The sequence below is a fragment of the Mobula hypostoma genome, chromosome 13 (genome assembly GCF_963921235.1).
Source record: "Mobula hypostoma chromosome 13, sMobHyp1.1, whole genome shotgun sequence".
NCBI lineage: Eukaryota > Metazoa > Chordata > Chondrichthyes > Myliobatiformes > Myliobatidae > Mobula > Mobula hypostoma.
This window is the reverse complement of record NC_086109.1, coordinates 20289401-20311130: the sequence shown is the minus strand read 5'-3', so window position 1 is coordinate 20311130 and position 21730 is coordinate 20289401. Positions and strand designations below refer to the sequence as shown.

Genomic DNA, 21730 nt, shown 5'->3' with positions numbered 1-21730 from the left:
AGGGCCGAATGGCCTACTCCTGCACCTATTTTCTATACTATATCCATATCCTTTCATTCTCTGCACATTCATGTCCCTGTCTAAGAGCCTCTTCAACACTTACATCATATTTGCCTCCACCGCCACCTCAGACAGCACATTCCAGGCACCCACTGCTATCTGCGTAAAAATATTTGCCCCGCACACCTCCTTTGAATTCATCCCCTCACCTTAAATGCATGCTCTTAATCCCCTCCACCTTAGTGATGCAAAACTACATTTAAAAAAATGAAACAACACTTTCACATGTTGTGATCAGCAATTCTTTTAATAGACTATCAAACAAAGATGATTACTACAATAGGGAGCACAACAAACTCAGACAAGTACTGTATTTCCAACAAATTCATTAACATTCATCCACTTTCAGCAACGTCCAAACTTTAAACTCCATTTAAAGCAGAATCATACGTCTGCAAAGTAAACTGAATGCCGACAAAGCACAGGAACTTATCAGGACATAGAATTCAAAAGCTTATGTTAAACTTATACAGGTCATCTTTCAGGCTGTGCTTTGTGTGCACAGCACAGTAATAGTTCCCAAGCGTTAGCGTTGCTGGACTGAGAAGTTATAGTTGTCTCTAATGATCAGAGAGGTTCCGTAATTCACATTCACTAAAGACAATTAAACTGATGAAGGTCTTTAAGCTTGAATGGGTTGGAGGTTTACTGCAGAGGAGGCCACTGAACCACAGACGCCCATGTCAGAATTATTTCCACATGTAGAATAACACAAAACTAAGAGCTGTACATATAAGACAATGACAAGTTAATACAATAGAACAGGGAGACTTCTTCACTCAAAACACTTAAAATGTGCAACTCATAGACACAGGAAACAGGCAAGGGAACATATTACATAATCAGTGGAGTAACTGACCACAATATTGAATCAGTACAATTAGGTAGATGAAATGCCAGCAGCCACATGTGGACTGTAACTAGCCCAAGACAGTTGGACATAATGGTCTATTTCTGTGCAATAACTTCTACAAAATACGTAAGGTAAGAATATGATGCTGGGTCCCTCAGCAACAACAAAAACAGTTCATGTGCATTTATACAATAACTTTTCATATCCCCAAAACCCAAGCAGCTACTCAAGACAACATTTGACAACAAGCAACGTAAGAAATTAAAATATGACTGAAGGTTATTTTAAGAGGTAGGCGCCTTAAAAGGAGAAACGGGAAGTAGAGAAGTAGACGGGTTAATGTCAGCAATTCCATTTTTTAGTGTACTAGAATCTGAAGGTACTGCCGAGAGCTGATATGGTAAATTCAAAAGAGGTCAAATTAGAGGGGGTAGTGATATGGGAGGGTTGTATGGCTGGAGGATGTCACAAAGGGAGGGATTTGAAATCAAGGGTGAGAACTTTGCATTTTGAGACACTGCTTTAACGTGAAGCAGAGGAACACAGCTTAGTGTAAGGACGGGATGGTGTGATACATTGGTCATGCTGTCGAGCTGCTGCTTCACAGTGACAGAGATCTGGCTTCATTCCTGACCTCTGTTGCTGTCTGTGTGCAGTCTGCATGTTTTCCCTGCAGTGCCCAAATTTCCCCCAGGGTGTCAGAGTAATACAGTACAGAAACATATCCTTCAGCCCATCTCATCTTTGCTGACCCAAGCTAGTCCCAACCTTTCCTGTCTATATTTTTATCAAAATATCTTTTACACGTTATTATTGTATGTGCATCAACTGCTTTCTCTGGCAGCTCATTCCATACACACACCACCTCGGTACGTGTGAAAATATTTCCCCTTAGCCTTTTTAAACCTTTCCTCCACTTCCTTTAATTCTTCTTCTTGATTCCCTTTCCCTAGGGGGAAAAATCTGTGTGATGTTGGAAACCACTTTTTTTAATAATACTTTTTATAAGATGTGTAATTTTTATCAAACTCCTGTATTTTTCACACTCACTGGCAGAAAGTGGTACGGCAGCTAAACTCAAACAAGAAAATCTGCAGATGCTGGAAGCCTAAGTAACACAAACAAAATGCTGGAGAAACTCAGCAGGCCAGGCAGCATCCGGGGAAAATGAGTACAGTCAAAGTTTCGGGCCGAGACCCTTCAGCAGGACTGGAGAAAAAAAAAGATGAGGAGTCTGAGGTAGAGGGGCAGGGGGGCGGGGAGAGATAAACACAAGGTGACAGGTGAAATCGGGAGGGGGAGGGGTGAAGTAAAGAGTTGGGAAGTTGATTGGTGAAGGAGATACAGGGCTGGAGAAGGGGGGGATCTGATAGGAGAGGACAGAAGGCCATGGAAGAAAGAAAAAGGGGGAGGAGCACCAGAGGGAGGCGATGGGCAGGCGAGGAGATAAGGTGAGAGAGGGAAAAGGGGATGGGAAATAGAGAAGGAGATGGGGGGGGGCGCATCACTGGAAGTTCGAGATATCGATGTTCATGCCATCGGGTTGGAGGCTACCTGGACAGAATATAAGGTGTTGCTCCTCCAACCTGAGTGTGGTCTCATCGCGAAAGTAGAGGAGGCCATGGATGGACCATGCCATCAGGTTGGAGACCACCCAGACTAGCCAATCAGGAGGGATGGACGACGGGGGTCTATATACCACCGAACTAGGCGTGACTAGACATCATCCCTGATGAAGATGGCGGAATCTGTCACTGAAATGTTGGATAAAATCAATACCTGTGCCCAGCTGGAAGCCCAAGAAGGGTTTATCTGTCAGACACGCCGGGAAAGCGCTGGATCCTTTCTCCTTATCTTATTATAAAAGTGAAGGATTTTTCAGAGGCGCCATCTTGGCTTCTTTATTCTCTTGTCTCCGCATTCATCCTACCTCTCAGCATCGGTTCTCAGCTCTTCATTTAGTTTGATAAGGAGTTGTATATTTATTTGTACTCTAAAATAAACTGAAGCATTGGAATTCATACGGCCCATCGTTCCTGACTCCCGTAAGGACCAGAAGATAGACAGAGAGCCAGCAGTGCACTCACCCCATCTATGCCCCCTCATGATCTTATAACCCTCTACAAGGTCCCGCTCAGATTCTTACACTCTAAACAATAAAGTGCAGGCCTGCCCAACCTCTCCCTGTAAGTCAGGCCCCGGGGGGGGGGGGGCGGTCTCAGCAGCATTCTCATAAATAGTCTCACGTAGTCTCTGTGGCGTCCTTGTTTCCTGGCACATTCCAGAGGAGGGTGGATTGGTAGGATAAATAAGTGCTGTAAAGTGTATGAAGGTGAATGGAAAACCCTGGGAATGGGGGGGGGGGGTGCGCAGGAGCAGGTTGGCAGGGTCAGGGAACTGGGGGGTGGGGGGGGAAGGAGTGGCGGGATCAGTGTAGGACTGGTGTAAATGGGTGCCTAATGGTCAGTATGGACTCAGTGGGCAAAAGTGCCTTTTCCCTGCTGTAGACTCCACGAAGGTTGTAACTTGGGGGAGACGGAGGGAGGACAGTTCAACCTCACTCTTTTGCCTCCCGCTCCGGCAGGCCGGCACACCGGTGCTTTGCCAGGTAACTGGCCAGCACGAAGCCCTTGCCGCAGAGCGGGCACCGGTGGGGCCGCTCCCCGCTGTGGTGGTACTGGTGCAGCTTCAGGCTGAAGGCCTGTGTGAAGCCCTTTCCACAGTCGGCACACTTGAAGGGGCGCTCGCCCGAGTGGATGCGCTGGTGGATGCGCAGTGTGGCCGAGTAGGCCAGCGCCTTGCCGCAAACAGGGCAGACGAAGGGCCGCCGCTCGCCGTGCACGCGCCGGTGCTGCGCCAGGTTGCGCGAGGCACGGAACCGCTTGCCACAGGCCGCACACTCGAAGGCCTTGTCGGCCCGGTGGATCTGCCGGTGCTCGGCCAGCTTGTTGGAGGCGCAGAAGCGCTTGCCGCAGCCAGCGCAGGCGAAGGGCTTCTCTCCGGTGTGGATGCGCTCGTGCTTGGCCAGGTAGCCGGCCGCCCGGAAGGCCTTGTGGCAGACGGAGCAGGAGAACGGTCGCTCGCCACTGTGAAGACGCCCGTGCTTGGCCAGGTAGCTGGCTGTCCAGAAGCGTTTGTGGCAGACGCCACACTCAAATGGCCGGCCGCCGGTGTGCGAGGCTCGGTGCCGGGCCATCTCGCCGGGCGTGCAGAAACCTTGCCCGCAAACAGGGCACGGGTGGAGCTGCTTGTGCGTGTGGCCCCGGGCATGCCTAGCGAGTTCACCTGAGGTATAGAAGCGTTTCTCGCAGGCCGAACAGCCGAATGGCCTCTCCTCGCTGTGAATGCGCTGGTGCCGGGTCAGGTTGCTACAGCTGTAGAAACTCTTGTCACACACAGGGCACTCAAACGGTCTCTCCCCGGTGTGCACCCGCAAGTGCCTCTCCAGGCCTGAGGGGGACCTGAAGCCTTTGCCACACTCGGGGCAGTAGTAGTGGTACCAAGACCTCGGCGTCTCAGGAGACTGTGGCTCACCCACTGCATCGCCGACCTCTTTCTTCAGCTCCACGTTCAGGGCTGCCATGGAGATCACTCCCGACACCAGGCTGTGCTGCAAAGAGAGCGACACTTTAAACTCACGGAAAAGGTCGTGAAATGTCTACTTGGAATTTCCTCTTCTCCAACATCGCTAATCTCCTCTGCCTGTACTATGTGTTGTAGCTATCTACACTAATCTCCTCTGCCTGTACTATGTGTTGTAGCTATCTACACTAATCTCCTCTTCCTGTACTACCTGTGTACTTGCCTACCCTGATCTCCTCTCTTCTCATTAGATCCACAGCCTCTGCGCCTTGTCTAGGTGTACCTTTAGTGTTTGTGAGAGCTTCTCCCGCCACCACCTCTTCAAGCAGTGCACTCCAGACCACCTATCGGTCCTGTTGAAAACACTTCCTTTCAGATCCACTCTAAATGTCCAACCTCTCATCTTAAACCAATGCTTCCTTGCCTTAGTTACCTCCACCATGCAAACGGATCTTTATTATCTACTCCATATGTTCTGACAGTATTATGGATGTATCCCATGGTCCTGCTGTTAACTGACACTCCTTTGAATCCCACCATTCACTATATACACCCTACCCTTGTTTCATCATCATTATATGCCATGTCATATGACATGCGCGATCATGGTGACCATGATTTTTCCTGGCGATTCTTTCTACAGAAGTGGTTTCTATTGCCTTCTTCTGGGCAGTGTCTTTACAAGATGGGTGACCCCAGCCATTATCAACACTCTTCAGAAATTGTCTGCTGGGCATAACCAGGACTTGTGATGTGCACCAACTGCTCATACGACCGTCCACCACCTGCTCCCATGGCTTCACATAACACTGATCAGGGGGCCTAAGCAGGTGCTATACCTCGCCAAGGGTGACCTGCAGGCTAGTGGAAGGAGAGAACGTCTTGCAGCTCCTTTGGTAGAGACATATCTCCACTCTGCCACCCTGGTTTGCCTTCTTAAAATGCATTGCTTTGCATTTGTTAGGATTAAATTCCATTTACCATTCCTCCACCCAACTTTCAAGCTGATCTGTATCACACTGTAGTCTCAGTCAACCTTCCTCTCAATCTATACACCACCAATTTTTGTATCGTCCGCACATTTGCTTGTCGTATCTCGTACATCCACATCCAGTCAGGAGTATACATTACAAACATCAAAGCACATCCTCGTGCTATCAGAATTCCCTGTACTGATCGATGTCCCCTTCTGTCATGAGTTATTTGACTTCAAGACCTTTTTGGATCGAAGTGAATATTCACAAGTTTGTATGTTGTGCTGTGATTAGTGTACTGGTCTGGTAATCCTTCAAATGCAGGCTTAAATCCCACCTTAGGACTTTCTGAACAATTCATAAAAGCAACAATGAGGTTGTGGGGTTTGCAAAGACCTAAATGTTAAATCATGTTCTGTTGGGAAGGAGACCATGTTTTTTCCAACTTGCTTCTATGGGTGTCTTTCATCCCACGCTAACACTTAATTTTCCCGCTATTGTGGTCTTGGTATGCTTGTATCAGCATCTGCTCTGAGTAAATATTGATCGGTTAAAAAGTATAGTTGAGTGTTATCACTTGCTAATATACAGTGGTATGCAAAAGTTGAGGCACCCCGGTCAAAATTTCTGTTACTGTGAATAGCTAAGCGAGTAAAAGATGAACTGATTTCCCAAAGGCATAAAGTTAAAGACGACACATTTCTTTAATATTTTAAGCAAGAAAACTTCTCTATTTCCATCTTTTACAGTTTCAAAATAACAAAAAAGGAAAAGGGCCTGAAGTAAAAGTTGGGCACCCTGCATGGTCAGTACCTAGTAACACCCCCTTTGGCAAGTATCACAGCTTGTAAACACTTTTTTTAGCCAGCTAAGTGTCTTTCAATTCTTGTTTGGGGGATTTTCACCCATTCTTCCTTGCAAAAGGCTTCTAGTTCTGTGAGATTCTTGGGCTGTCTTGCGTGCACTGCTCTTTTGAGGTCTATCCACAGATTCTCGATGTTTGGGTCAAGGGACTGTGAGGGCCATGGCAAAACCTTCAGCTTGCATCTCTTGAGGTAGTCCATTGTGGATTTTGAGGTGTGCTTAGATTCATTATCCTGTTGTAGAAGCCATCCTCTTTTCATCTTCGGCTTTTTTTTACAGATGGCGTGATGTTTGCTTCCAGAATTTGCTGGTATTTAATTGAATTCATTCTTCCCTCTACCAGTTAATGTTCCCTGTGCCACTGGCTGCAACACAAGCCCAAAGCATGATCGATCCACCCCCATGCTTAACAGTTGGAGAGGGGTTCTTTTCATTAAATTCTGCACCCTTTTTTCTCCAAACATACCATTGCTCATTGCGGCCAATAAGTTATATTTTAACTTCATCAGTCCACAGGACTTGTTTCCAAAATGCATCAGGCTTGTTTAGATGTTCCTTTGAATCTTTTGCACAGAATGTTTTGGCTTCAATGGGAAAAAGGTGTGTTTGGAGAAAAAAGGGTGCAGAATTTCATGAAAAGAACCCCTCTCCAACTGTTAAGCACGGGGGTGGATCGATCATGCTTTGGGTTTGTGTTGTAGCCAGTGGCACGAGGAAGATTTACTGGTAAGGGGAAGAATGAATTCAATTAAATACCAGCAAATTCCGGAAGCAAACATCACACCGTCTGTAAAAAAGCCGAAGATGAAAAGAGGATGGCTTCTACAACAGGATAATGAACCTAAACACACCTCAAAATCCACAATGGATTACCTCAAGAGGCGCAAGCTGAAGATCTTACAATGGCCCACACAGTCCCCTGACCTAAACATCTTCGAGAATCTGTGGATAGACCTCAAAAGAGCAGTGCATGCAAGACGGCCCAATAATCTCAATGAACTTGAAGCCTTTTGCAAGGAAGAATGGGTGAAAATCCCCCAAACAAGAATTGAAAGATTCTTTAAACGCAAACAACAGGAATTCTGCAGATGCTGGAAATTCAAGCAACATACATCAAAGTTGCTGGTGAATGCAGCAGGCCAAGCAGCATCTATAGGAAGAGGCGCAGTCGATGTTTCAGGCCGAGACCCTTCGTCAGGACTAACTGAAGGAAGAGTGAGTAAGGGATTTGAAAGCTGGAGGGGGAGGGAGAGATGCAAAATGATAGGAGAAGACAGGAGGGGGAGGGATAGAGCCGAGAGCTGGACAGGTGATAGGCGAAAGGGGATACGAGAGGATCATGGGACAGGAGGTCCGGGAAGAAAGACAGGGGGGGGGGTGACCCAGAGGATGGGCAAGAGGTATATTCAGAGGGACAGAGGGAGAAAAAGGAGAGTGAGAGAAAGAATGTGTGCATAAAAATGAGTAACAGATGGGGTACGAGGGGGAGGTGGGGCCTTAGCGGACGTTAGAGAAGTCGATGTTCATGCCATCAGGCTGGAGGCTACCCAGACGGAATATAAGGTGTTGTTCCTCCAACCTGAGTGTGGCTTCATCTTTACAGTAGAGGAGGCCGTGGACAGACATGTCAGAATGGGAATGGGATGTGGAATTAAAATGTGTGGCCACTGGGAGATCCTGCTTTCTCTGGCGGACAGAGCGTAGATGTTCAGCAAAGCGGTCTCCCAGTCTGCGTCGGGTCTCACCAATATATAAAAGGCCACATCGGGAGCACCGGACGCAGTATATCACCCCAGTCGACTCACAGGTGAAGTGATGCCTCACCTGGAAGGACTGTTTGGGGCCCTGAATGGTGGTAAGGGAGGAAGTGTAAGGGCATGTGTAGCACTTGTTCCGCTTACACGGATAAGTGCCAGGAGGGAGATCAGTGGGGAGGGATGGGGGGGACGAATGGACAAGGGAGTTGTGTAGGGAGCGATCCCTGCGGAATGCAGAGAGAGGGGGGGAGGGAAAGATGTGCTTAGGGGTGGGATCCCGTGGAGGTGACGGAAGTTACGGAGGATAATATGTTGGACCCGGAGGCTGGTGGGGTGGTAGGTGAGGACCAGGGGAACCCTATTCCTAGTGGGGTGGTGGGAGGATGGAGTGAGAGCAGATGTACGTGGTCCATTTCCGACACCTCCCTCCCCTTTCTAGATCTTTCTGTCTCTGTCTCTGGAGACAGCTTATCCACTGATGTCTATCATAAGCCTACTGACTCTCACAGCTATCTGGACTATTCCTCTTCTCATCCTGTCTCTTGCAAAAACGCCATCTCCTTCTCGCAATTCCTCCGTCTCCGCCGCATCTGCTCTCAGGATGAGGCTTTTCATTCTAGGACGAGGGAGATGTCTTCATTTTTTAAAGAAAGGGGCTTCCCTTCCTCCACTATCAACTCTGCTCTTAAACGCATCTCCCCCATTTCACGTACATCTGCTCTCACTCCATCCTCCCACCACCCCACTAGGAATAGGGTTCCCCTGGTCCTCACCTACCAGCCCACCAGGCTCTGGGTCCAACATATTATCCTCCGTAACTTCCGTCACCTCCAACGGGATCCCACCACTAAGCACATCTTTCCCTCCCCCCCCCTCTGCATTCCGCAGGGATCGCTCCCTACACAACTCCCTTGTCCATTCGTCCCCCCCATCCCTCCCCACTGATCTCCCTCCTGGCACTTATCCGTGTAAGCGGAACAAGTGCTACACATGCCCTTACACTTCCTCCCTTACCACCATTCAGGGCCCCAAACAGTCCTTCCAGGTGAGGCATCACTTCACCTGTGAGTCGACTGGGGTGATATACTGCGTCCGGTGCTCCCGATGTGGCCTTTTATATATTGGTGAGACCCGACGCAGACTGGGAGACCGCTTTGCTGAACATCTACGCTCTGTCCGCCAGAGAAAGCAGGATCTCCCAGTGGCCACACATTTTAATTCCACATCCCATTCCCATTCTGACATGTCTGTCCACGGCCTCCTCTACTGTAAAGATGAAGCCACACTCAGGTTGGAGGAACAACACCTTATATTCCGTCTGGGTAGCCTCCAGCCTGATGGCATGAACATCGACTTCTCTAACTTCCGCTAAGGCCCCACCTCCCCCTCGTACCCCATCTGTTACTCATTTTTATGCACACATTCTTTCTCTCACTCTCCTTTTTCTCCCTCTGTCCCTCTGAATATACCTCTTGCCCATCCTCTGGGTCACCCCCCCCCCGTCTTTCTTCCCAGACCTCCTGTCCCATGATCCTCTCGTATCCCCTTTTGCCTATCACCTGTCCAGCTCTCGGCTCTATCCCTCCCCCTCCTGTCTTCTCCTATCATTTTGGATCTCCCCCTCCCCCTCCAGCTTTCAAATCTCTTACTCACTCTTCCTTCAGTTAGTTCTGACGAAGGGTCTCGGCCTGAAACATCGACTGCGCCTCTTCCTATAGATGCTGCTTGGCCTGCTGCGTTCACCAGCAACTTTGATGTATGTTGCTTGAAAGATTCTTAGCTGGTTACAAAGAGCATTTACAAGCTGTGATACTTGCCAAAGGGGGTGTTACTAAGTACTGACATGCAGGGTGCCCAAACATTTGCTTTGGGCCCTCTTCTTTTTTTGCTATTTTGAAACTGTAAAACATGGAAATAAAAAAGTTTTCTTGATTAAAATATTGAAGAAATGTGTCATCATTAACTTTAAGCCTTTTGGAAATCAGTTCATCTTTTACTTGCTTAGCTATTCACAGTAACAGAAATTTTGACCAGGGGTGCCCAAACCCATAAGTACATGCCACTGTACGTATTCAGATAACTGCCGGAAATCACAAAGACAAGGGATTCTGCAGATGCCGGAAATTGTGGGCGACATACGCAAAATAGAGGAACTTAGCAAGTCAGGCAATATCTATGTTGAGGAATAAACAGTTAGAAGTTCAGGTTAGAAGTTTCATCAGGACTGGAAAGGAAGGGAACAGAAGCCAGAATAAGAAAGTGGGGATGGGGGAGGGGTAGGAGTACAAGCTGGGTGTGAGTGATAGAAGATACATTAGGGACATTTAAGAAACTCTTAGATGGGCACATGGATGATAGAAAAGTGGAGGGTATGTGAGAGGGAAAGGTTAGTTTGATCTTAGAGTAGGTTATAAAGTCAGCACAGCATTGTGGGCTGGAGGGCCACTAATGCGCTATAATGCTCTATCTAGTTATAGTCATACTTTACTGATCCCGGGGGAAATTGGTTTTCGTTACAGTTGCATCATAAATAATTAAATAGTAATAAAACCATAAATAATTAAATAGTAATATGTAAATTATGCCAGGAAATAAGTCCAGGAACAGCCTATTGGCTCAGGGTGTCTGACCCTCCAAGGGGGGAGTTGTAAAGTTTGATGGCCACAGGCAGGAATGACTTCCTATGACGCTCTGTGTTGCATCTCGGTGGAATGAGTCTCTGGCTGAATATATTCCTGTGCCCAACCAGTACATTATGTAGTGGTTGGGAGACATTGTCCAAGATGGCATGAAACTTGGACAGCATCCTCTTTTCAGACACCACCGTGAGAGAGTCCAGTTCCATCCCCACAACATCACTGGCCTTATGAATGAGTTCGTTGATTCTGTTGGTGTCTGCTACCCTCAGCCTGTTGCCCCCCAGCACACAACAGCAAATATGATCGCACTGGCCACCACAGACTTGTAGAACATCCTCAGCATCTTCCGACAGATGTTAAAGGACCTCAGTCTCCTCAGGAAATAGAGACGGCTCTGACTCTTCTCGTAGACAGCCTCAGTGTTCTTTGACCAGTCCAGTTTATTGTCAATTCATATCCCCAGCTATTTGTAATCCTCCACCATGTCCACACTGACCCCCTGGATGGAAACAGGGGTCACCGGTGCCTTAGCTCTCCTCAGGTCTACCACCAGCTCCTTAGTCTTCTTCACATTAAGCTGCAGATAATTCTGCTCACACCATGTGACAAAGTTTCCTACCGTAGCCCTGTACTCAGCCTCATTTCCCTTGTTGATGCATCCAACTATGGCAGAGTCATCAGAAAACTTCTGAAGATGACAAGACTGTGCAGTAGTTGAAGTCCGAGGTGTAAGTGGTGAAGAGAAAGGGAGACAAGACAGTCTCCTGTGGAGCCCCAGTGCTGCTGATCACTCTGTCGGACACACAGTGTTGCAAGCACACGTACTGTGGTCTGCCAGTCAGGTTATCAAGAATCCATGACACCAGGAAAGCATCCACCTGCATCGCTGTCAGCTTCTCCCCCAGCAGAGCAGGGTGGATGGTGTTGAACGCACTGGAGAAGTCAAAAAACATGACCCTCACAGTGCTTGCTGGCTTGTCCAGGTGGGCATAGACACGGTTCAGCAGGTGGGCGTAGACACGGTTCAGCAGGTAGACGATGGCATCGTCAACTCCTAGTCGGGGCTGGTAGGCGAACTGGAGGGGATCTAAGTGTGGCCTGACCATGGGCCGGAGCAGCTCCAGAACAAGTCTCTCCAGGGTCTTCATGATGTGGGAGGTCAGTGCCACCGGTCTGTAGTCATTGAGGCCGCTGGGGTGCGGCGTCTTCGGCACAGGGACGAGGCAGGACGTCTTCCACAGTACAGGAACCCTCCGGAGCCTCAGGCTCAGGTTGAAGACATATCTTCTCTATTCTAAGCATCTAATACTCAGACATGCGGTATGATCACTTCCTTCCACATTGGCCCTAATCAAGCGCCCTATCCCAAAATCTCTAGGTTACTTAAGGTAGAACTTAACTAAAATAAACATCATATTTGACAGCATATGAAGAGGGAAACTGACTGTGGAAGCCAGAGGAATAATAAAAAGAAGCCGTTTGCTGATGACACCACTGTCGTTAGCCGAATCAAAGGTGGTGATGAATCAGCATACAGGAGGGAGACTGAAAATCTGGCTGAATGGTGCCACAACAACAACCTCTCACTCAGTGTCAGCAAGACCAAGAAGAAGGTTATTGCCTTCAGGAGGAGCAAACCAGTGGAGAGGGTCAGCAACTTTAAATGCCTCTGTGTTTTCATTTCGGAGGATATGTCCTGGGTCCGGCATGTAAATGCAATTACGAAGAAAGCAAAGCAGTACCTCTACTTCCTTAGAAGTTTGCAAAGATTCGACATGACATCTAAAACATTTACAAACTTCTCCAGATGAGTGGTAGACAGCATACTGACTGTCTGCATCACAGCCTGGTATGGAAACATCAATGCTTTTGAATGGAAAATCCATCAAAAAGTAGTGGATACAGCCCAGTCTATCAACAGTAAAGCCCTCTCCACCACTGAGCCCATCTACAAGGACTGCAGCATCCATTATCAAGGTCCTCCACCACCCCGGCCATGTTCTCTTCTCACTGCTGCCAACAGGAAGAAAGTACAGGAGCCTCAGGACCCACACCACCAGGTTCAGGTACAGTTATTACCCCTCATCCATCAGACTCCTAAACCAGTGGGGATAACTTCACTCAACTTCACTTGTCCCATCACTAAAATGTTCCCACAACCTATGGCCTCACTTTCAAGGACTCTTCATCTCACGTTCTCGATACTTATTGCTTGTTTATTTATTATTATTACTTCTTCTGTCTTTGCAAAGTTTGTTGTCTTTTGCACATTGATTGCTTGGGTGCGGTCTTTCACTGATTCTACTATAGTTCCTGGATTTACTGAGTATGCCCACAAGGAAACAAATCTCGGGTTTGTATAGGGTGACAAATATGTACTTTGATAATAAATTTACTTTGAACTTTGAACCTAAGACATTAATTGCAACAGGTATCACCAGAAAATATATACTTCTATCCATTGTGATTCTAAAAGATCTCTCTTAAATACTTTTGTAATATTAATGATCCTAATATACTTCTAATAACCACAGCTCTAAATGTCTCACTAGCTTCAAACTTCCTCAATCCTTAGTAAACATGCCGTGCATCTGTTCTATTTCCTCAACATCCTTCTTTTTGTACAAAAAAGTAAAGCTGCCACATTCCAGCTAAAGTTTCACTATGTTGATTCAGTTCCACATTTTGGAAGTAACGCTTGTAACTGCTTGCTGCCCCATTGAGAAAACATCACTCTCCTGCCTTGCATGCTCAAAAGGCAGCTTGCCTGTATCTTTTGGAGGCAATGAGAGGCAGCCACTGGGTGTTGGCCTTGAGAGATAAATCATCTCACAGAGGATTTTGCTACTGGCACTTCACGGAAGATCTCGGCTCGACTACCTCCCCGTATATGGACAAGCCAACTGATTAATTTTGAAGTGCCTTCAGAGACAGGTAAGGATGGGTAATTGCACATAAGTTGAACCTGCCCGATAACATAACAGGAACAGCCCGATAACATCAACGTTTCGAAAGGGGTGTAAACCTTAATCATGTACTCAGTATTATTTATATTTTTTTTAGTATTTGTTTTTGTATTTGCACAGTTTGGCTTATTTTGCACATTGGTTGCTAGTCAGTCTTTGGGTATCATTTTCCAATGATTCTACTGTAGTTCTTTGTTCTACTGTGAATGTCTGTAAGAAAATGAATCTCAGGGTCAGATTTGGCGATATGGACATTCTTTGATAATAAATCTACTTTGATCCTTAAGCCGTCAGACCAGGAGCTCAAACACGAGGAAATCTGCATATGCTGGAATTTCAAGCAACACACATAAAAGTTGCTGGTGAACGTGGCAGGCCAGGCAGCACCTCTAGGAAGAGGTACCAGGAGCTCCCTTGTTCCAAGGGACAGTGGGAGACTTTTTCCCACCTTTATGAGCAGTCAGCTGGGGTTTAAGCACAGCAGCTCGAATGGTACGGCGCTATCTGGCTGTCAGTTTGCATTCAGTGGGCGAATGGGACACCAACCCATCAATTCTTGATGTAATGAAAAAGATCCAACAGCTTCTGTCAGCCCAACAGCTAACACACACCATCAACGACGATAACAGAAAGGTCAGCAACTTCGTGAGGGATCCCACCCACCCTGCTCTTGAACTGTCTGTCCCACTCCCATCAGGGAGGGCCAGGCCAGGACCACCAGGCTCAAAAACAGCTACTTCCCCAAGCAGTAGGGCTGATTAATACTTCCACCCACAAACCTTCCTCTGCCCCACCCCACTACTTATCATTTCCTGTCAGAGTCGCCCTGTGCACAGAGATTCCTGTGCCCAGCATCACCCTATGTACATGCAATGTATATAAACTATCTTATGTATTTATATTGATGTGTTTTTATTAGTGTGTCCTTATCCAATTGTTTTGTTTGTACTGCATCGGAGCCGGAGCAACAATTATTTCATTCCGCTTTACACTCGCGTACTGGAAATGGCATTAAACAAATCTGAATCGTGAATCTTAAGCAGTTCTCTCTTCGGCTGCAGTGGAGGTTGGTTCGTGGAAACAGCAGGAGCAAAGGAGCGGCAACCAAGGCCCGGGGAGACGCCGTAAGCTTGACAGATCCCCTATCACCCTCGATCGTGTCGCCCCCCTCCCTCCCGCCCAAGTACAAACAGCGGGCTGGAAAGGGAGACATCCCCACGGAGCCTCCAGCAGAACCAGGGATGATACAAAGTAGCCGCACGCTTAGGAGCCCCGAAGGCGAACCTTTTTCAACTCGTTACTCACGGCCATCTAGGGAAGGCTGTGGGTGGGTGCTCCGGCAATCTGTGCCCCGCGGCCGGCAGCAGTTTCACCGCCGCCCTGTCAGTTCCCCGATCACCGTCTCCGGCAGCGGAGCAGGGCGATCCAACCATAATACAAAGAGCTGTGAGACCCTGCCATGCGCATGCACAAACCCACTCTCCTTTCTCCGGCTATGGGTTCTGGGTAAACACTTTCCCCCAATCTTCACTTAAAACGCGTGTCCCAGCTGCTCTCTGCTTGAGAACTTGCACCTAAATTCAGAAAACCCATAGTTGCCCATTAAATATTTTCTCTGCAAGCAATGGATTACTTCCAGTGTGTTTGCTAACAATGAATAACTTTTAGTAATACGCATAGTAAGATCCCACAAATGGAGATAAACCAACACGTCAGGGCTGGGCAACTGATTTTGAAGTTATAAAGTCCAAAACCAGAGGCTGCAGTTTCAGAATAAGGGGTAGACAATTTAGAACGGAGTTGAGGAAAAGCTTTTTCACACAGAGGGTTGTGGTTCTGTGGGATGCTCTGCCTCAGAAGGCAGTGGAGGCCAATTCTCTGGATTCTTTTAAGAAAAAGTTAGATAGAGCTCTTAAAGATAGCGGAGTGAAGGGATATGGGGAGAAGGCAGGAACGGGGTACTGATTGTGGATGATCAGCCATGATCACAGTGAATGGTGGTGCTGGCTAGAAGGGCTGAATGGCCTACTCCTGCACCTATTGTCTATTGTCTATTGTCTATTGAGAATGCAATTGCCACTTTGTACACAAGCTTGCCCCATGAACCGCAACAGCCAGGTAACTTTATTTAGGTAGCTGCTAGAGTTGTAAGGAAAAATGGAAGAGCTATGGGGAGAGAAGAGTTAGATTGATCTTAGAGTAGGGTCAAAGGTCGGTGCAACATCATGGGCCGAAGGGCCTGTATTCAGCTGTAATGTTCTGTGTTCTACATGCTATAAATATTCAGCCTGGTTTATTTTCATTTGTTTTTCACTGGAGGATGAAATGCTGGCTTCTCCGAGGACTGCCACCTTGTTGTGGTGGAGAGCTTGGTGAGTTCCAGTGAACCCGAGAGCGATTCCCTTAGCTCCTGTTAGGGTCACCCATGGTGGTAAAGTCAAGGCAGAAGCTCCAGACAGAGAGCGATCCTACCAAGACCTCAACGTGTGAGCTGGCGGAAGATAATGACTCATCACACTGGCAGTGAAAGCAAAGGAAACTAGACTGTGACCACAATCTGTCAAGGACCTTGTGGTGGCTGCCCATGCATCATCCTCCCCACGTTAAACAAAGTCCCGCACAGGCAATCTCTGTTAAGGGAATCCACCTTAACATCCCGGATTAAGACCATATGTCACAGGAGTAGAATTAGGCCATTTGGCCCCTTGAGTTTGCTCCGCCATTCAATCATGGCCAATCCATTTCCCTCTCAACCCCATTCTCCTGCTCCTTCCTCATAACTGTTCACACCCTGACTTATCAAGAATCTATTAACCTCCGCCTTAAATCTATTAAACCTCCGCCTTAATGACCTGGCTTCCACAGCCACCTGTGGTAACAAATTCCACAGATTCACCACCCTCTAGCTAAAGAAATTCCTCCTCAACTCCGTTCTAAATGGACTTCTCTCTGTTCTGAGGCTGTGCCCTCTAGTCTTAGACTCTTCCACCATAGGAAACATCCTCTCCACATCCTCTCTGTCTGGGCCTTTCAACATTCAGTCCCCCTTCATTCTTCTAAATTCCAGCGAGTATAGGGACGCAGCCATCAAACACACCTCATATGATGAACCTTTCATTCCTGAAATCAATTTTGAGAACCTCCTTTGAACCCTGTTCGATGTCAGCACATCCTTTCTTAGGTAAATGTCCCAAACTGCTCACAATACTCAAAGTGAGACCTCATTAGTGACTTATAAAGCCTCAGTATTACATCCTTGTTTTTATATTCTAGCCCTCTCAAAATGAATTCTAACATTGCACTTGACTTCCTCACTGCCAACTCAACTTGCAAATTAACCTTTAGGAAATCCTGCATGAGGACTCTGAAGCCCCTCTTCACCTCTGATTTTTGAACTTTCTTCCCATTTACAAAATAGCCCACTCCTTTATTCCTTCTGCCAAAATGTACAACCCTACACTTCCCTACAATATATTCTATCTGCTACTCCTCTGCGCATTCTCCCAATCTGTCTAAGTCATTCTGCAGGACACCCTGCTTCCTCAACACTACCTGCCCTTCCACGTAACTTCATATCATCCACAAACTTGGTCACAAAGCCATCAATTCCACCAACCATATCATTGACATATAGTGTGAAAAGGAGCAGCCCCAACACTGACCCCTGTGGAACACCACTAGTCACTAGCAGCCAACCAAAAATGACTCCCTTTATCTTCCTGCCGATCAGCCAATGCTGTATGCATGCTAATACATCTTTCCTGTAATACCATGGGTTCTTATCTTGTTAAGCAGCCTTATGTGCTGCAGCTTGTCAAAGACCTTCTGAAAATCCAAGTACACAACATCCACTGATTCTCCTTTGTCTCTCTAACTTGTTACTTCCTCAAATAATTCCAACAGATTTGTCAGGCAGGATTCCCCCTTAAGGAAAGCATGTTGACTTTGGCCTATTTTATCATGTGCCTCTGAGTAGCCCAGAACCCCATTCTTAACCATCGACTCCAACATCTTCCCAACCACTGGGGTCAGGCTAACTGGCCTATCATTTCCTTTCTTCTGCCTCCCTCTAATGATGAGTGGAGTGATGTTTGCCATTTTTCAGTCCTCTCGAACCATTCCAGAATCTAGTGATTCTTGAAGGACCATTAACCATGCCTCCGCAATCTCTTCAGCCACCTCTTTCAGAATCCCGTGGGGTAGTCCATCTGGTCCAGGTGACTTTTCTATCTTCAGTCCTTTCAGCTTCCCAGGCACCTTCTCCCTAGTAATACCAACTGCACTCACTTCTGTCCACTGACACTTTCGAACCTCCGACTTACTGCTAGTGTCTTTCACAGTGAAGACTGATGCAAGATACTTATTCATTTCATCTGCCATTTCCTTGTCCCCTATTACTACCTCTCCAGCATCATCTTCCAGTGGTCTGATATCTACTCTCACCTTTCTTTTACTCCTTATGTATCCAAAAAAACTTTTGTATCATCTTTGACATTATTGGCTACCTTACATTCATATTTCATCTTATCCTTCCTTATTGCTTTTTTAGTTGCCCTCTGTTGGTTTTTAAAAACTTCCCAATCCTCTAAATTCACACTAATTTTTGCACTATTATACGCCCTCTTTTTTGCTTTTATGTTGGCTTTGATTTCCTTTGTCAGCCATGGTTGCATCATCCTGCCTTTGGAATACTTCTTCTTTGGGATGTATTTATCCTGTGTATTCTGAATTGCTCCCAGAAACTTTAGCCATTGCTGCTCTGCTGTCATCCCTACTATAGTCCCCTTCCAATTAACTCTGGCCAGTTCCTCTCTCTGTAATTCATTTTACTCCACCTTAATACTGATGCATTTGACTTTAGCTTCTCCCTCTCAAACTGCAGGGTGAATCCTATTATATCATGATCACTGCCTCCTGAGGGGTCCTTTACCTTAAGCTCCTTAATCAAATCAGATACATTACACAACATCCAATTCAAATTAGCTGATTCCCTAGTGGACTCAAAAGCTGCTCTAAAAGGCCATCTCATAGATATTCTACAAATACTCTCTCTTGGGATCCAAAATCAGCACCAACCTGATTTTCCTAATCTACCTGTACATTGAAATCCCCCATGACTATTGTAACATTGTCCTCTTAACATGCATTTTCTATCTCCAGTTGTAATTTGTAGCCCACAGCTTGGCTACTGTTTGGAGGCCTGTATATATCTCCCATCAGAGTCCTTTTGCTCTTGTAGTTCCTTAGATCTGTCGACGACGATTCTATATCTTCCAATCCTATGTTACCTCTTTCTAAGGATTTGATTTCAATTTTTACCAACAGAGACACGCCACCCACTCTGCCTACCTGCCTGCCCTTTCAATATAATGTGTATCCTTAGATATTTAGCTCCCAACTATAATCTTCTTTCAGTCACAACTCAGTTACGCCCACAATGTCATACCTGCCAATTTCTAACTGCACTACAAGATCATCTACCTTACTCCATGTACTTTGTGATTTCAAGTATGTCACCTTCATTCCTGTATCTGTCACCCTTTTTGATTTTGTCCCTCTGTTGCACTGCAACTCATCCCACTGACTGCAATTTTGCCCAATCATCTGCCTGTCCTTCCTGACAGTCTCACTACTCACTGCCTCTGCTCGTATACTAGCTGTCCCATCCTTAGCCCTATCAGTCAGTTTCCCATCCCACTGCCAAGTTATTTAAAACCCTCCAGAACAGCTCTAGACAATCTGGCCACAATGATATCGGTCCCCTTGGGTTCAGGCGTAACCCATCCCTTTTGAACAGGTCATACCTTCCTCAGAAGGAGATCCCAATGATTCAAAACTCTGAAACCTTGCCCCCACACCAGTTCCTCAGTCATGCGTTCATCTGCCAGATCATCCTATTCTTACTCTCACTGGCATGTGACACAGACAGCAATCCAGAGATGACTACCTTTTCAGCTTTTCTGCTTTTTAACCGGATCCCTAAATTCTCTCTTCAGGATCTCCTCCTTTTTCCTGCCTATGTCATTGGTGCTGATGTTTACCTGGACTTCTGGCTGCTCACCCTCCCCCTTTAGAATGCTACGGACCCGATCCAAGATGTCCCTGACCCTGGCCCTTCAGAGGCAACATACCATCTTGGTGTCAGTACCTCCAGTTGAACTCTGTCTTTCTGTGTGTTTTCCCCCTAGCTGTCAGTCTGTGGTTTTGTATTGCCATGTGCTCCTGTCCCTGCTCCTGCTCTACTCCGGCCCCTGTATTACTGAGTACTCCGTCTCTCACCTGTTTCTCATTGTTACCTGTTTTGCTGCCACTTCTGTCTCATTGTGCTCCACCTATCATCTGCCTCTCTGTTTTATTAATCTGTGTATTTCAGTCCTGGGTTTTCCCCTGTTTGTTGCCAGATTGTGCCAGTGAATTTTCCTGAGCCTTTCCAGCATTTGTTTCTGTACTCTGTCAGTCTGAAGATCACCTCTGCCTGTTTCCTGATTCTGGTTTTTGGACTCCTCTGGATGTTTTGATCTCTGCCTGAACTTTGTTTGCACCTTGGGATTTGTTACTCAATTAATATCACTGTGTGCACAGTACTGGGTCTGCGATTGGATCCCTGCTCCAGTGACCTGACCCTAGGTGTCTCTATCATGTCCACAGAATCTCATCCATATTCCTCTGACTGTGGATCCCCGATCACCTACAGCAGTCCTCTTCTCCTCCCTTCCCTTCTGAGCCACAGTGCCAGTGTGCTGCGGCTTTCCCAGATAGATTGTCCCCCCAACAGTATCCAAAGTGGTAAACTTATTATTGAGGGGAATGGTCACAGGGGTACTCTGCACCAGCTGCCCATTTCCTTTCTCTCTCCTGTCAGTCACACAGCTACCTGCCTCCCGGAACTTAGGGATGACTATCTCTCTGCAGCTCCTATCTATCACCTCCTCAGCTTCCCGTATGAGCCGAAGATCATCAAGCTACAGCTCCAGTTCCTTAACACGTTCTCTCAGGATCTGCAGCTCGGAGCACCTGGTGCAGATGTGGTTATCCAGGAGGCTGGAAGTCGCCCAGCATTCCTAAATCTCACACAAAGAACACTACACAGCCCCTGGAGCCATCCTCACTGCTCTAACTATGTGCTAACAGATGAAGAATGAAGAAGAAGAAACGTACCAGATACGTACCTTGTCCAAACCTGTTCGATGATCCAAAGCCTTCCGCACTCTAACACTGGTCCACTCCCACTATGGCCACTGTGCTTGTCCCGACTTTACCTTTATTTTCCCTTGCTAATGAATCACTAGTTGAATGGGCTGCTGGAAAATGTCAAAAGCCCACGGCCGCTCCTTATTAAATCTCACTCACAGACTTGTGAGTTGCCTCCTCTCTCGCTCTCAATCAGATTGGGCCACTGGAAAAACACCAAATGCCCACGAACAATCCATTTTCAATTTAAGTCCTGTGGCGATCAGCAAGTGACAAGGGGGGGGGGGGAACGGTCAGAATTGTGTCCAGATCAGCATCTCCAACCATCTGAAAACCCACCAATAGACAATCCCTTAGGAGAACTTAAATGTTTGCACTACTACTGCTAAATGATGGCCAAGGGTAAATTATTTTGCCTTCTTCATAAAATATCTTTTATATATTGAGAGAGCACTGGTCTAATAATGGAGTCAAATGATATAACCTTCGCCAGTGAGGCAGTCCTTTAGATCTGTCTTGGGAGTGTAGGCTGTATTGTGTGTTCAGGTGTCCAGGGAGAGCACAGGATTAGTCACAAGTTTTCAATGGCACAGACATAAGATATAAATAGACACATAAAATGGTGTTTAATAATAGCTTTTAAGTTCTGCGGTGAAGAGAAGGCTGGACAATGACAGGTAGAATTATTTAAAATAGGCGATGTTGAGATACATCCTAGGATGCGCTGGGACGCATCAGCGGTGATGCAATCTGATGGGTGTTGCGGGTCTTTCATCACCAAACACCCTCAGCTGGGGTTGGTCAGGCTCTGGCTTATGTCCCGGGAGCATTGGTCCAGGCGTCA

At 46.8% G+C, this 21730-nt stretch overlaps 1 protein-coding gene across 3 annotated transcripts; it reads right to left on the bottom strand.

Moving 5' to 3' along the window:
- Positions 1-301: 301 nt before the first annotated feature.
- LOC134355472 (zinc finger protein 30-like) lies at positions 302-21075 on the bottom strand. 3 transcript variants are annotated; one of them, XM_063065406.1, is made up of 2 exons: positions 20865-21075; positions 302-4523 (listed from the first exon to the last, which is right to left on the bottom strand). In XM_063065406.1, the coding sequence occupies exon 2, from the start codon at positions 4494-4496 to the stop codon at positions 3471-3473; it is 1026 nt and encodes a 341-aa protein (XP_062921476.1). In that variant the 5' UTR covers positions 4497-4523; positions 20865-21075; the 3' UTR covers positions 302-3470. The 3 variants fall into 3 exon arrangements, with proteins under 3 accessions (XP_062921476.1, XP_062921474.1, XP_062921475.1); XM_063065404.1 differs by lacking the exon at positions 20865-21075 and adding an exon at positions 14980-15469; XM_063065405.1 differs by lacking the exon at positions 20865-21075 and adding an exon at positions 15001-15469.
- Positions 21076-21730: the final 655 nt, after the last annotated feature.

What these genes read in the sequence shown, in the direction of transcription:
- LOC134355472 (XM_063065404.1), bottom strand. Translation starts at nt 15,006, where the DNA reads ATGGCCGTGAGTAACGAGTTGAAAAAG. An exon ending in TGAGTAACGAGTTGAAAAAG is followed by an intron (nt 4,524 to 14,979) that starts GTTCGCCTTCGG and finishes CTCTCTTTGCAG; the next exon opens with CACAGCCTGGTGTCGGGAGT.